A 17,302-nucleotide genomic window follows, 5' to 3' on the forward strand; every position below is an offset into this window, starting at 1 on the left:
AATAAGTCACATTGTGAATCATTAAAAAAAAAAAAAAAAAAAACCTTGATGGATTTCACTATAGGTGAATGAAACCAACAAAAGGAGTGACAGCAAATTAAAACTTGACAGGAAGCTATTTGTGTTAGGCCACGTTCACACATTCAGTATTTGCTAGCCAAAAGGGGAGTGGGGTGAAAAATGCAAAAATGGTGCACATCTTTTGTATTTTTCCTGTGATTGGTTAGTATTTTATATCCGTATATGTAAGCCACATCAGTAGTGGAACAAATACTGAATGTGTGAATGTAGCTTAGGGCTCCTTCTCACTTGCGAGAAATATGTCCGAGTCTCGCAGGTTAAAACCCTGCTAGGGCGCCGGCACTCCAGAGCGGATCTTGTGGCTGCACAGCAATACATGGAGCTGCACGCTCCGCTCTGGAGTGCCGGCGCCAGAGCAGGGTTTTAACCTGCGAGACTCAGACGTACTTCTTGCAAGTCAGAAGGAGCCCTTAGAGGGACTTACTGATAGAGCTGAGCGAATTTGATTGGGTCAGGGCTTATTCGGCAAACTATAGCGCTTACCGAATAAGCGGCAGAGGGAACCCAGCTTCCTAGATCACTCCAGCTGATCAGCTGTCTGGCTCTGCAGCTGCATGTGTCACAGCTATGTGACAGTCACAGCACTCAGGCTCTCCATGCCTGTGCTGTGAATGTGACACAGCCGCAACACATGCAGCTGCAGCGCCAAACAGCCGAAGCGATCCAGGAAGCCGGGTTCCCTCTGCAGCTTATTCGGTAAGCACTATATTTTGCTGAATAAGCCCTGACCCGATTAAATTCGCTCAACTCTACTTTCTGAGTGAAATGGCAAAGAATCACTGCTATTGAAAATGTTCCAAATTTTTGTTCTATTTAAAAATCTGTCAGTAGGATAAACCCTCGTAAGCCGTCTACATGGGCATGTAGGTCACAGAAATTTGAACGATACCTTAATAATTTCGATTCAATATCTTCTAAGAAAAACATGGATTTCTCTGGAATATGTAAATAAGATGTTCAGATCTATGGGCCGGACACTGATTTACATGAGAATCTGCCTCCAGAGATTATTATAAATGAAAGGGTGGAATTACCAGTGTGAACCATGCAATAGCACTTTGTTGTCATATTCACACACACAGTAAGATCAGAGCTAAAAAAAACAACAGAAATTAAGTTTGTCTCAATAAAAACACATTCGCAGCAGCAGTTCTCCACAGTGCTTCAGTTTCCATCACACAGCCAGCCAGTGTGAGGGAAGGGCAGTGCAATAGCGCTGACAGCACATCGAGAAGACTACTACAAATGAGACATGGTTCAACTCTGTGTTCGTTATAATCAGGCAGAGCTCTGAAACAGAGCTAAAAGCACTATGAGAGGACATATACAGCTACAAATGTTTGTAATAAGGGAACTCCTTAAAAGCCATGTTCACAAGTTCAGTATTCTACAGCAGTATTTGTAAGCAAGAATCACGAGTGGGTGAAAAAGCTGAAGTGGTGATGTGTTTCTGTTATACTTTTCCTCTGATTCTAGACCAAAATCAGGGGTGGAACAAATACGGAGTTAAATACTGAACATGTGAACATGGCCTAAAGAGGTTATTTGAAAAGTTGAAAAAAATCTTGAGCACACTTAATTTCTTTAGCCCCTAGGAAAACACTGATACACCTTTTAAAGGCACTGAGGAATAAGTGAATATCACCACCCCAGGTTTGAAATTCCTGCAGGTGACAGCTGTACATGACAGCTCACACCCTGTAGTACCGTCCCTGGCCAGTTTTGAAATAAATTGAGGCCAATGAACTCATTAAATAATTAAATATCTAAGTGGTTAAAATGGGGTTAAAGGATCCCCCACGATCTTAATCGCAGGTGCCAATTGTCATAGTACCCTGAGGTCATCTGATGACCCCAGAGTATGGTGGCCTGTAAGATCCTGCTATAAGCAGGGTCTCACAGGCTTTGTCAGTGACTCACTGACGGGTCTCGTACTCGGCCATACACAAAGTATTGCAATGCATGAGATCAAAGTAAAAAATATACAAGTCCGACAGCGGGAAAGTAAGAAAAAAAAAGTTAGATAACATGTGGAAAAAAAAAAAAAAAAAAAAAAACACACACACAAAAAAAGCCGTTTTGTCCACTAAAAAAATGCAGTCTTTCTGATAAACAGAAAAAAAACCTAATAATTGGTATTGCTGCGCCCGGAAAGACCCAATCTATAAAACAAGATGACTCATTTGGCAAAAAAGTTACAGTTCTCAGAATATGGTGATGCCAAAACGAATCCATTTTTGTTAAATATTGTTTTTATATGGGTAGAAAAGATGATGGGGGCATTCAGTCTCTCGTTAAAAATGCTTCTTTATTCAGACATTTAAAAATGTTGAACTGGGTAGGTGGGTCTCCTAAGAATACCCTGAACCTGTCGGAATGACGCGAAACGGCCTTGTTCATTAGGAGACTTGAGTGCCACCGACAACTCAATAGAAGAATAACAAAAAAAGTAGAGAAGGTTATCTTAAAATGGTAAATTACTAAAAGTAGTGTATAATAGCCAGGTTTCGTCAAACTCAATCTGACAGGTGCCCCGCCCCTATCAAAGTGTATCAAAGTGTGTAACCCCTCCCCTCCCCTTGTCTGACGGCTGGTATCCAGCTGTCCCTCCTTGTTTGATTCCCCCTTTTGATATAGTTTAATATAGTTTAATTTGTTGTAGTTTTGATATTATTCCCGTATTTTGTGGAATAACACATGTTTATAATTATAGCCTAGTCGTGTATTTATTTTACACGTGGTTTATAACACCTTTTTCATTTGTTTTATAATAGATTTTATACGTAGCCCCGAGTTTGATTCTGTAAGCTTTTGTTTTATTCACAGTGTATCCATATAGTGAATAGGGCTGATGTTTCTGTATGCAATCCTACAGCCTGTTATGTGAAAAGTATTCTCAAACACTAACTAAATGGTAAACATTACCTAAATTAGGTTAACTGTGGGTCAGAGGCTTATAGCACCTAGGTCAAGCAATTGTTGTTGTATTTGCGTACCCCATAAATGTTTATTCTCACAAACAGAAAAGTTATTGTGTCCTGAAGATGGCATCTGCAAAGTTATTTGTTATCTACTGAGGCCATTGCAAGTTGTGTTTATTCACATTGTAGCAGGTTTTATCCTTGTGGCTGCCTTATATACACAGAAGAGATATGCACCAATGTCACAACACAAGTTATAATATGACCCAATGTTACAACACAAGTAAGAAGCGTCGTGTTTTATACGAATAAAAGTCATTTAGGACTTATGTTATCATGTTTTTGCACTTTATTAATATGCGGACCACATAGGTCAGTGATTTTTGCACTTTATTAATATGCAGGCCACATAGGTCAGTGATTTTTGCACTTTATTAACATACAACACACAAGAAATAGACATTTAGAACTTATTTATGATTAATATGCGATTATTAGGCATTTAGGACTTATGTTATCATGTTTTTGCACTTTATTAATATGCTGACCACATAGGTCAAGGATTTTTGCACTTTATTAATATGCGGTCCACATAGGTCAGTGATTTTTGCACTTTATTAACATACCACACAAGAAATAGACATTTAGAACTTATTTATGATTAATATGCGATTATTAGGCATTTAGGACTTATGTTATCATGTTTTTGCACTTTATTAATATGCGGTTATTAGTCATTTAGGACTTATGTTATCATGTTTTTGCACTTTATTAATATGCTGACCACATAGGTCAGGGATTTTTTGTACTTTATTAATATGCGGACCACAAACACTTCTGCACCCACGGGCACTTCTCAACCAACCATGCATCCGGTACTCATCAGTCACTGTGAAATAATGCAAAAATACATCTGTGCGCGGCTGTCGGCATCAACATTGTGCTATTATAAGTTTATGGTTCTGTAAAGAACACGCAACACATACAGAACTCACACACACACACAAATACACACAGCACACAACACGCACACATTTCTCAAAATGCCATACACTTCAGAATATATTTGCAATTCACTACGCATGTAACACATATTTCTTCGCCCCACACGCATTTAACAGTCTTTCATATGTATCGCAGAAAGATTTTAGTTCCAACTGCGGGTCAGCGGCTTAAAGAAAAGTTATTGTGGCCTTGATTCTGGGGTAACACATGTTTATAAATATAACCTAGTCGTGTATTTATTTTACACATGGTTTATAACACATTTCATTTGTTTTTGTTGTTTGATTGTCATGTAAGAAGCGTTGTGTTTTATACGAATATAAAAGTGACACATGCCCATATATTATTACAGCTTTCATTAATTCTACATTATTTTAGCACATATTAATTTTACACTATTAATTTTACAGGAGCCTGTGCTGCCTATAATTTGACTCCTTTTTATACAAAGACATCTAACATATACAGACTTTTAATATTTTTGTGTAAAATCGCGGTCAGACAGGCACAAACACACACACACACAAATACACACAGCACACAACACGCACACATTTCTCAAAATGCCATACACTTCAGAATATATTTGCAATTCACTACGCATGTAACACATATTTCTTCGCCCCACACGCATTTAACAGTCTTTCATATGTATCGCAGAAAGATTTTAGTTCCAACTGCGGGTCAGCGGCTTAAAGAAAAGTTATTGTGGCCTTGATTCTGGGGTAACACATGTTTATAAATATAGCCTAGTCGTGTATTTATTTTACACATGGTTTATAACACATTTCATTTGTTTTTGTTGTTTGATTGTCATGTAAGAAGCGTTGTGTTTTATACGAATATAAAAGTGACACATTCCCATATATTATTACAGCTTTCATTAATTCTACATTATTTTAGCACATATTAATTTTACACTATTAATTTTACAGGAGCCTGTGCTGCCTATAATTTGACTCCTTTTTATACAAAGACATCTAACATATACAGACTTTTAATATTTTTGTGTAAAATCGCGGTCAGACAGGCACAAACACACACACACACACACACACACGCACACAACACAGAACCACACACAACAAACACACAGAACCCACACACACACACACACACACAAGAAATAGACATTTAGGACTTATTTATGTTATTATCTTTATGCACTTTGAATGTGCTGTCTATAATTTGACTCTATCCTTGTTTTGTTGAAAATAACTGGACATACATAAGAAACCGGGCAATATATCTTTATAGAAATAACACTTCTGCACTCTTTGTGTATTTCTATCAGTTTTATTCAGGCATTTATAACACAACATGTTTGATATTGGTAATTTGATTCTGGGAACACATTTTAAGTTACTGCTGCACATGTATTACTGTTTTTCTTGTTTTTTTGTGTAAAATTTCGTTGTTGGCGTACAAAGACATTTCTTTGAGAAATGTGTAGCATAACCAATTACCCATCACGGCCACTAGATGGCAGAATATCATATTAATTATTCTGGGATAACATTTCTCTTTGGGCATTTCTATCAGTTTTATTTATGCTTTTATAACACAACATGTCTGCTATTGTTAATTTGATTCGGGGATAACACATGTTTATAAAAATAACGCTATAGCAAGCGGTAATGTCAAATTCTGAAAATAGCCATTTTATATTGAATTACTAACATTTTTCTATTTTAGCGCTGACACAGCCACATATATTATTCCAGCTTTCTTTAATTCTGCATTATTTTATCACATGATGAAAATAGTCATTTTATATTGAATTACTGCAGCTCGCGGCGCGTTACCACTGGACTCGTTTCTCAATTAATTTCCCAGCTGACGACGCTATCTATAATTCTGCGTATACCTTAGGCGTGTATTTACATGACAGTGTAATTATTTCTCACAATAAAACAACAGCTCAAATTTTAAGTTAGCTAACAGCATAATGATGACAAATGCATCTTTGCGGAATCTGATAACGACACGCTGAACAAAGGACGGAGCCTGACAAATACACACAACACACAACACGCACATATTATGAAAAATGACAACCATTGTATGTGATTTAAAAGACTTTAGTTAGATTTATCAGGGGTGATTTAGTTTGAAAGCACGCAACTCCTCGGTAATGTCATGTGTTGGACACGCATTTAACAGTCTTTCATATGTATCGCAGAAAGATTTTAGTTCCATCTGTGCGAGTTTGCTTTGAGCGTACTGCGCAGACATGTCAGTAAACATTTTGACATGGTCAGCATTCCACGAAGGACGACCTGTGTAAGGTGTATGTACAGCAACTTTCTGCTTTCTACCTACACGGCGTCGGGATACGGTTCGTTTCTTTAGAGGTAATACAGGGGCAAAAACGCTAGAAAAGTCTGCAAGAGCAGTATCTGCAGATTGCACAGTCTGGCACACAGGTATATTGAGGGGCTCTGTGGGTGACCACATACCCTCGGAGAGCTGTTCAATTTCTCTGTTTTCAGGCGTAACTTGGGGTATGGCGCTTGTGCTATTGGCGGGCCGAGTTATGCGGGGCCTAGCGTTCGGCGCTGCACGTTTCTCTCTTGAAACGTTCGTATATTTCTGATGTGAAATCTTGGGGCTTGGATTCCCGGGTTGTTTTGGTGCAGCGTAGCATTCATCACGATCCACAACACAGATGGGCGAGAGAGATGTTGTTCGCACAGCCGTATTAGCTCTTTGTGGTTGATTCTCTTCAGTGTCGTAATTACGCCGGTGCAAAACTCGTTGTTGAAGAGGCGACGTATCTAAAAGAAAAGATACAAGTGGCGGTTAGCCGCGAAACGGCGCAAAATTGGAAAAGCTAAACGGCGACGCATAGCTATGATCATACGTAATATTTGAAAAGTTAATGGGGACAGGTAGCCATGAAATCATTGTAACAATATTTACATAAACCTGTATAGAGCAGTCCAGATATATACTTACAAGTATGAAGCGGGAATTGTCCCACATCAGCTCCTGGTTTAACGGGAGGCGCAATGCTCAAACTCGCAGAGGCGGGAATATTCTCTTTTTCAAGCTGTATTTTCCGGGCAACTAGATTAGCGGGTGTAAGTAAAAATATAACGATTAGCGAACACAGAATTGATTTTCTACACAAAACTGCAGCGGTGAGAAGAATATATATATATATATATATATATATATATATATTCAAAAATGAATTTTCTGACAGTTAGCTAGCAGCTGTAAGTAAATATGAGTATTACACAAAAGTGAGAATCGACTGTATTTCAAGTGAACAGATACCTTTTCTATTCTTGAAACATCGGCGTAACGAGTTGCCGCGTCTTTTAGGCGCATCGGGTTTCGCTGAAGTTGCAGGGTTCTTGACATCTATGATCTCCACGTCTGAACCCAGCGTATCGCGTGGTTCGGGAACACACCAGTTTTCAGCCATAGCGTCAGATGTCTCCGTGTCAGTATCTGTATGAGAAATTGCGCGTAGTTCGTGTTTACATACAAAGGATTAAAGCAACTGATATAGTATAATATAGTTTTACGGTATAAACATATTTGCGGTGTAAATTAATATAGCAAGACTTATGCCGCTATATATTAATAATTCAGTATTATATTGATGGCTACCGCTATTATTTGTTTTATTAATTTAATCATATATTTATTATGCCATAATTTGTGTAATACAATAGTTAATAGATGCTATAGTTTTACGCCATAAACAGTATATATTAACATAGATAATATATATATATATATATATTTAGCTTTCTTACATGTGATACATGAAAGATAAATATCTTTGTACCGTGTTACAATGACATTTTTCCCTATCTAAAAGCAAAAAGGTGCTCCTAATTACCCATGATGAGATGAAGAGCAGGCCCATTATCGGCTATCGGCGCCACGGCTTCATTGCGCGCATAATTCTGCGTTATGAAATTATTGCGCCAATCGGGCGACATACACGGCTCTTAAATAAGAAAGAATGCATGAATATATAATTAATATAATTTACTTATAATATAATGACACAATCAGAATGAGTCAATACTCTGTACATTATACGCGTATAATACCTAATTGTGTGCTTGCAAGAAGGGGGCTGCATTGCTCGCGAGGGTATTGGGCTTCCATCTTAAATAAATAGGGGATAAGTTTTATCTATAACTGCGCCGCCAATAAATACAGTTTAAAACTACGTTACAAAAATATGCTTTACAGGCATTGATAATATTAGACCGCAAATAAAACAGTAAACACCTACTTTTCAGAGAGTAGCGCAACTGTTCAGAGAGAAATTACCACCCACCGTGAACACACCTACAGGAAACAGCATTATACGGCACCCGTGACTAATTGCGCGCACATGTCAGATAACAATGGTTGTTATGCCCCATCCATAAGCCTTTCTATATTAATTATGTCCCACAAATATTGCTTATACAGTAAAAAACTATATTATACATCGCTACTAAATATGCAGTTAGCTGCCAGTATAACACTAACTTATTAAACAAATAACATCCTTAATTATGGTTTAGAGATGCATAGTTAAATATAATTATGCATTTGCGAATAATAACACAACTGTCTTATATACTTACATTTAGAATAGCTCTGCTTTTTATCCTAGTCGGACTTCTGGTGGATGTCTGTTGTACTGTAGTGGGACAGGCAGCTGTATTTATCCTGAGTGTCAGAAAGCAACTCAGGTGTTAACACCCAGAAACACACCCAGTTACGCCACATCACACGCCTTCTGTTAACACCCAGAAACACACCCAGTTACGCCACATCACACGCCTTCTGTTAACACCCAGAACACAGTCATACATGCAATTAATGCATGTATTAACTCGGTATTATACGCGTATAATGTACAGAGTATTGACTCATTCTGATTGTGTCATTATATTATAAGTAAATTATATTAATTATATATTCATGCATTCTTTCTTATTTAAGAGCCGTGTATGTCGCCCGATTGGCGCAATAATTTCATAACGCAGAATTATGCGCGCAATGAAGCCGTGGCGCCGATAGCCGATAATGGGCCTGCTCTTCATCTCATCATGGGTAATTAGGAGCACCTTTTTGCTTTTAGATAGGGAAAAATGTCATTGTAACACGGTACAAAGATATTTATCTTTCATGTATCACATGTAAGAAAGCTAAATATATATATATATATATATTATCTATGTTAATATATACTGTTTATGGCGTAAAACTATAGCATCTATTAACTATTGTATTACACAAATTATGGCATAATAAATATATGATTAAATTAATAAAACAAATAATAGCGGTAGCCATCAATATAATACTGAATTATTAATATATAGCTGCATAAGTCTTGCTATATTAATTTACACCGCAAATATGTTTATACCGTAAAACTATATTATACTATATCAGTTGCTTTAATCCTTTGTATGTAAACACGAACTACGCGCAATTTCTCATACAGATACTGACACGGAGACATCTGACGCTATGGCTGAAAACTGGTGTGTTCCCGAACCACGCGATACGCTGGGTTCAGACGTGGAGATCATAGATGTCAAGAACCCTGCAACTTCAGCGAAACCCGATGCGCCTAAAAGACGCGGCAACTCGTTACGCCGATGTTTCAAGAATAGAAAAGGTATCTGTTCACTTGAAATACAGTCGATTCTCACTTTTGTGTAATACTCATATTTACTTACAGCTGCTAGCTAACTGTCAGAAAATTCATTTTTGAATATATATATATATATATATATATATATATATATTCTTCTCACCGCTGCAGTTTTGTGTAGAAAATCAATTCTGTGTTCGCTAATCGTTATATTTTTACTTACACCCGCTAATCTAGTTGCCCGGAAAATACAGCTTGAAAAAGAGAATATTCCCGCCTCTGCGAGTTTGAGCATTGCGCCTCCCGTTAAACCAGGAGCTGATGTGGGACAATTCCCGCTTCATACTTGTAAGTATATATCTGGACTGCTCTATACAGGTTTATGTAAATATTGTTACAATGATTTCATGGCTACCTGTCCCCATTAACTTTTCAAATATTACGTATGATCATAGCTATGCGTCGCCGTTTAGCTTTTCCAATTTTGCGCCGTTTCGCGGCTAACCGCCACTTGTATCTTTTCTTTTAGATACGTCGCCTCTTCAACAACGAGTTTTGCACCGGCGTAATTACGACACTGAAGAGAATCAACCACAAAGAGCTAATACGGCTGTGCGAACAACATCTCTCTCGCCCATCTGTGTTGTGGATCGTGATGAATGCTACGCTGCACCAAAACAACCCGGGAATCCAAGCCCCAAGATTTCACATCAGAAATATACGAACGTTTCAAGAGAGAAACGTGCAGCGCCGAACGCTAGGCCCCGCATAACTCGGCCCGCCAATAGCACAAGCGCCATACCCCAAGTTACGCCTGAAAACAGAGAAATTGAACAGCTCTCCGAGGGTATGTGGTCACCCACAGAGCCCCTCAATATACCTGTGTGCCAGACTGTGCAATCTGCAGATACTGCTCTTGCAGACTTTTCTAGCGTTTTTGCCCCTGTATTACCTCTAAAGAAACGAACCGTATCCCGACGCCGTGTAGGTAGAAAGCAGAAAGTTGCTGTACATACACCTTACACAGGTCGTCCTTCGTGGAATGCTGACCATGTCAAAATGTTTACTGACATGTCTGCGCAGTACGCTCAAAGCAAACTCGCACAGATGGAACTAAAATCTTTCTGCGATACATATGAAAGACTGTTAAATGCGTGTCCAACACATGACATTACCGAGGAGTTGCGTGCTTTCAAACTAAATCACCCCTGATAAATCTAACTAAAGTCTTTTAAATCACATACAATGGTTGTCATTTTTCATAATATGTGCGTGTTGTGTGTTGTGTGTATTTGTCAGGCTCCGTCCTTTGTTCAGCGTGTCGTTATCAGATTCCGCAAAGATGCATTTGTCATCATTATGCTGTTAGCTAACTTAAAATTTGAGCTGTTGTTTTATTGTGAGAAATAATTACACTGTCATGTAAATACACGCCTAAGGTATACGCAGAATTATAGATAGCGTCGTCAGCTGGGAAATTAATTGAGAAACGAGTCCAGTGGTAACGCGCCGCGAGCTGCAGTAATTCAATATAAAATGACTATTTTCATCATGTGATAAAATAATGCAGAATTAAAGAAAGCTGGAATAATATATGTGGCTGTGTCAGCGCTAAAATAGAAAAATGTTAGTAATTCAATATAAAATGGCTATTTTCAGAATTTGACATTACCGCTTGCTATAGCGTTATTTTTATAAACATGTGTTATCCCCGAATCAAATTAACAATAGCAGACATGTTGTGTTATAAAAGCATAAATAAAACTGATAGAAATGCCCAAAGAGAAATGTTATCCCAGAATAATTAATATGATATTCTGCCATCTAGTGGCCGTGATGGGTAATTGGTTATGCTACACATTTCTCAAAGAAATGTCTTTGTACGCCAACAACGAAATTTTACACAAAAAAACAAGAAAAACAGTAATACATGTGCAGCAGTAACTTAAAATGTGTTCCCAGAATCAAATTACCAATATCAAACATGTTGTGTTATAAATGCCTGAATAAAACTGATAGAAATACACAAAGAGTGCAGAAGTGTTATTTCTATAAAGATATATTGCCCGGTTTCTTATGTATGTCCAGTTATTTTCAACAAAACAAGGATAGAGTCAAATTATAGACAGCACATTCAAAGTGCATAAAGATAATAACATAAATAAGTCCTAAATGTCTATTTCTTGTGTGTGTGTGTGTGTGTGTGGGTTCTGTGTGTTTGTTGTGTGTGGTTCTGTGTTGTGTGCGTGTGTGTGTGTGTGTGTGTGTGTTTGTGCCTGTCTGACCGCGATTTTACACAAAAATATTAAAAGTCTGTATATGTTAGATGTCTTTGTATAAAAAGGAGTCAAATTATAGGCAGCACAGGCTCCTGTAAAATTAATAGTGTAAAATTAATATGTGCTAAAATAATGTAGAATTAATGAAAGCTGTAATAATATATGGGAATGTGTCACTTTTATATTCGTATAAAACACAACGCTTCTTACATGACAATCAAACAACAAAAACAAATGAAATGTGTTATAAACCATGTGTAAAATAAATACACGACTAGGCTATATTTATAAACATGTGTTACCCCAGAATCAAGGCCACAATAACTTTTCTTTAAGCCGCTGACCCGCAGTTGGAACTAAAATCTTTCTGCGATACATATGAAAGACTGTTAAATGCGTGTGGGGCGAAGAAATATGTGTTACATGCGTAGTGAATTGCAAATATATTCTGAAGTGTATGGCATTTTGAGAAATGTGTGCGTGTTGTGTGCTGTGTGTATTTGTGTGTGTGTGTGTTTGTGCCTGTCTGACCGCGATTTTACACAAAAATATTAAAAGTCTGTATATGTTAGATGTCTTTGTATAAAAAGGAGTCAAATTATAGGCAGCACAGGCTCCTGTAAAATTAATAGTGTAAAATTAATATGTGCTAAAATAATGTAGAATTAATGAAAGCTGTAATAATATATGGGCATGTGTCACTTTTATATTCGTATAAAACACAACGCTTCTTACATGACAATCAAACAACAAAAACAAATGAAATGTGTTATAAACCATGTGTAAAATAAATACACGACTAGGTTATATTTATAAACATGTGTTACCCCAGAATCAAGGCCACAATAACTTTTCTTTAAGCCGCTGACCCGCAGTTGGAACTAAAATCTTTCTGCGATACATATGAAAGACTGTTAAATGCGTGTGGGGCGAAGAAATATGTGTTACATGCGTAGTGAATTGCAAATATATTCTGAAGTGTATGGCATTTTGAGAAATGTGTGCGTGTTGTGTGCTGTGTGTATTTGTGTGTGTGTGTGAGTTCTGTATGTGTTGCGTGTTCTTTACAGAACCATAAACTTATAATAGCACAATGTTGATGCCGACAGCCGCGCACAGATGTATTTTTGCATTATTTCACAGTGACTGATGAGTACCGGATGCATGGTTGGTTGAGAAGTGCCCGTGGGTGCAGAAGTGTTTGTGGTCCGCATATTAATAAAGTACAAAAAATCCCTGACCTATGTGGTCAGCATATTAATAAAGTGCAAAAACATGATAACATAAGTCCTAAATGACTAATAACCGCATATTAATAAAGTGCAAAAACATGATAACATAAGTCCTAAATGCCTAATAATCGCATATTAATCATAAATAAGTTCTAAATGTCTATTTCTTGTGTGGTATGTTAATAAAGTGCAAAAATCACTGACCTATGTGGACCGCATATTAATAAAGTGCAAAAATCCTTGACCTATGTGGTCAGCATATTAATAAAGTGCAAAAACATGATAACATAAGTCCTAAATGCCTAATAATCGCATATTAATCATAAATAAGTTCTAAATGTCTATTTCTTGTGTGTTGTATGTTAATAAAGTGCAAAAATCACTGACCTATGTGGCCTGCATATTAATAAAGTGCAAAAATCACTGACCTATGTGGTCCGCATATTAATAAAGTGCAAAAACATGATAACATAAGTCCTAAATGACTTTTATTCGTATAAAACACGACGCTTCTTACTTGTGTTGTAACATTGGGTCATATTATAACTTGTGTTGTGACATTGGTGCATATCTCTTCTGTGTATATAAGGCAGCCACAAGGATAAAACCTGCTACAATGTGAATAAACACAACTTGCAATGGCCTCAGTAGATAACAAATAACTTTGCAGATGCCATCTTCAGGACACAATAACTTTTCTGTTTGTGAGAATAAACATTTATGGGGTACGCAAATACAACAACAATTGCTTGACCTAGGTGCTATAAGCCTCTGACCCACAGTTAACCTAATTTAGGTAATGTTTACCATTTAGTTAGTGTTTGAGAATACTTTTCACATAACAGGCTGTAGGATTGCATACAGAAACATCAGCCCTATTCACTATATGGATACACTGTGAATAAAACAAAAGCTTACAGAATCAAACTCGGGGCTACGTATAAAATCTATTATAAAACAAATGAAAAAGGTGTTATAAACCACGTGTAAAATAAATACACGACTAGGCTATAATTATAAACATGTGTTATTCCACAAAATACGGGAATAATATCAAAACTACAACAAATTAAACTATATTAAACTATATCAAAAGGGGGAATCAAACAAGGAGGGACAGCTGGATACCAGCCGTCAGACAAGGGGAGGGGAGGGGTTACACACTTTGATACACTTTGATAGGGGCGGGGCACCTGTCAGATTGAGTTTGACGAAACCTGGCTATTATACACTACTACTAAATTTATGGTGCTTCCGATACATTTAAATTGGGATCAGTGCTCCATTTCTTCAGTACCGATTCTCCTCTTACAGGAGAGGTGTAGAAGTCTCGGTTCTACAAGCAGTAATATAGTCGTGCATGTGTCCTATACTCGTCAGCTATTCTGTTAGCAAAATGGAGGCGCAGTGCTTTACATTGAATAACTAGGGCAATAAACTCTAATTAATCACATTAGAAAATGCTGCATATAATTACATAAAACAGTTTTGAAAATTAAACAAAACCTGTGCATGATATAAGCCTTTAACAACACAATCAGCTACTTAGAAACAGATGCAAGATTTCAAGATGATTCTGCAGCTTACGTTTCCATGACTTTCTTCATCAAGTCTCAGGAGTGAACCACACAGTTAGTCTAGTACAATCCACTCATATTCAAGAGAATATCGAGTGGAAGGCGTCTCCATGACAACAGAATGTTTACTTTCAGTAGACATTTAACTAAAAGTTTCAAGTAGTTCTGTGCACTACAATGGCTGATATGCTGTAGGTTGAGAATGTTTCTTTTAGTTACTAACTCACATAATGCCACTAATTCCACAGCACTTTACAGACAGAATTCTCGACTAATATTTGGTTGTGGTCTTTAAAGTAGTTGTCTGGCCTTAGAGTGAGTGCAGACTTGTAGCCTATGTGACTGCAGACTTGCGAATCCTCGCATCACATGCACTGAGCACTTGGAGGACTCCCGGATGTGACCGCAAGTAAGCAATACTGCATACTTTCGGCCACATTCCAACTAGATGTGTCCGGCCTTGCTTAATACACTTGCACCGAGGCCACACCCATATAGTAGGCAAGTGACCACCTGTATGCAAACCATATACTTGTGGTCATGCGCCCACCGCTCCCGGCACCGGAGAATCCTCACAGCGTGCTGCACATGCTTTGAGGATTCACAAGCCTGCAGTTACACAGTGTAACTGCAGATTTGTAGGCTAGGGCTGGACAACCCTTTTCAAGGCTGTTATTTAGATTGAATAGGTGCGTTTATATATATATATATATATATATATATATATATATATATATATATATATATATATATATATATATTTTCTTCTTCTTCGGCACATGAGTAGATGCTATTCATGCCTGTGCTTGAACATTTTGGCAAAGGAGGCATATGTACAATGCCCCGAAATGTATTTACAGATCTATAACTGCATGCAATTAGCACTCCTGTGTCCAAACCAATTTCCATTTTACAATAATACTTCTAAAAAGAAACCAGAACAAGGTCGTAGTAGATACCCAATTTATTAAATAACGCTTCTCTAACAGTTGGATGGAGGAGTCTGGGTTTGGCAAATGCCAAAAGAATGTTTCCAGCTTGATATTGTGGCAAATGTAAAGTTTGGTAGAGGAGAGTTAATGTTATAGGCTTGGCTTTCATCTAGCGCTTTTAGTTCTAGTGATGGAAATGTTAATGCTGCAGCATACCAGGACATTTTGGACAATTATAGCTTCTAACATTCAAAGAACAATTTTAGAAAGGTTGTTCTCTGTTGCAGCCTAACTAAGCCCCAGTGTACAATAAAAGGTCTATGAAGGCATGGTTATGTAGGTTTGGTGAGACACAACTTGAAAGAGCCCTGACTTCAACCCCATTACCTTTGTGAACCAGGTCCTATTGTCCAACATTGAATTTAACCTCACAAATGCTCATCTGGATGAATGGACCAAAATTCCCAAATACACCCTACAAAATGTTATAGAAAGCCTTCCTAGGAGAGGGCAAGCTGTTAGATGCCAAATGGTAAAATCCTTATATTAATGCCTATTTAGAGTGTGATTTATTAAGGATTCCTGTATGTGTAATATGTGGGTATGCCAATACTTTTGGCTATATATATTGGCATTTTGGGAAGATTGCTCAGTAGGCACCACGTCACTTTCTAGTTCATGGTTATAAGAGCATAATTAAAATGTCCTAAGTAAAACTTACCTGGTGATGACTGCGCGATAATAGCAATGGTTAAAATAAATAAATAAAATAATGCAATTTCTTGTTTGTGCCTACCACTCTCCTTTCATTGACTAAACTTGGTCTTATGGTGACAGATGTAGTATTCTTTGGGTGTATAGAGTTATTTTTATTACGTGATAATTTTTCTTTCTAAAGCGCCAGGATATTCTACAACACTTTACATTAGAGAGGAGGGGAGTGGTGCAGACAATATCAGACATTACAGAGGAACAGAATTCAAAAGATATCAAGATGAGAGACGGCCCTGCTGCTCGTAAGCTTACAATCAATGTGCAAATACGGAAGACACAAAAAGTAAGATGATACAAAATACTTGTAATGTACAGTCCTGCCATCAATATAATTAGGGTATTCATGTACCGCTCAGTGAACCGGTCACCAGACAGTATCTGTACTGTAAACAGGAACACATGGGCTACCTGCACAGTGAACAAGTCTGTAAGAACATGTTCACACACCACCAAGAAACCTGAAGACACAAAAGAGAATAGTAAAACCAAAAACACTCAGTTTGAAAAAATGTTTGCAGTAATCCGCAAGTGCTAGTAAAAGATGTAAATAACAGGGTATTTGGTTGATACGTTTTTTGCAGTTAGGACTGCTCTGATAAGGGTATACCGTGAAGATTGGTAGAGCAGCTTAGTATACATTTTTTGCAAAAAACGTATCAACCAAATACCCTGTTATTTACATCTTTTACTAGCACTTGCGGATTACTGCAAACATTTTTTCAAACTGAGTGTTTTTGGTTTTACTATTCTCTTTTGTGTCTTCAAGTATCTGTACTGTACAGACACAGAGGGCTATTAAGTGCCTGGAGGGTGTGTAAAACAGATGCTACGAGCATCCTGATTGGGAAGAACATTTTGGAAGGGCAAAAAGAGAATAG

General features: G+C 37.4%; 2 protein-coding genes across 2 annotated transcripts in view; both read right to left on the minus strand.

Moving 5' to 3' along the window:
* Positions 1-17,302, minus strand: part of WSCD1 (WSC domain containing 1) — a 372,647-nt gene that overhangs the window by 349,026 nt on the left and 6,319 nt on the right. The gene's annotated exons all lie outside the window — the stretch shown is intronic.
* On the minus strand, positions 3,337-8,689 carry LOC138672858 (uncharacterized). The gene is made up of 6 exons (XM_069761265.1): positions 8,609-8,689; positions 8,081-8,138; positions 7,864-7,974; positions 7,290-7,466; positions 6,966-7,076; positions 3,337-6,784 (listed from the first exon to the last, which is right to left on the minus strand). Exons 2-6 carry the CDS (start codon positions 8,136-8,138, stop codon positions 6,102-6,104), a joined length of 1,140 nt encoding a protein of 379 aa, XP_069617366.1. The 5' UTR covers positions 8,609-8,689; the 3' UTR covers positions 3,337-6,101.

The sequence above is a fragment of the Ranitomeya imitator genome, chromosome 3 (assembly GCF_032444005.1).
Source record: "Ranitomeya imitator isolate aRanImi1 chromosome 3, aRanImi1.pri, whole genome shotgun sequence".
NCBI classification, from domain to species: domain Eukaryota; kingdom Metazoa; phylum Chordata; class Amphibia; order Anura; family Dendrobatidae; genus Ranitomeya; species Ranitomeya imitator.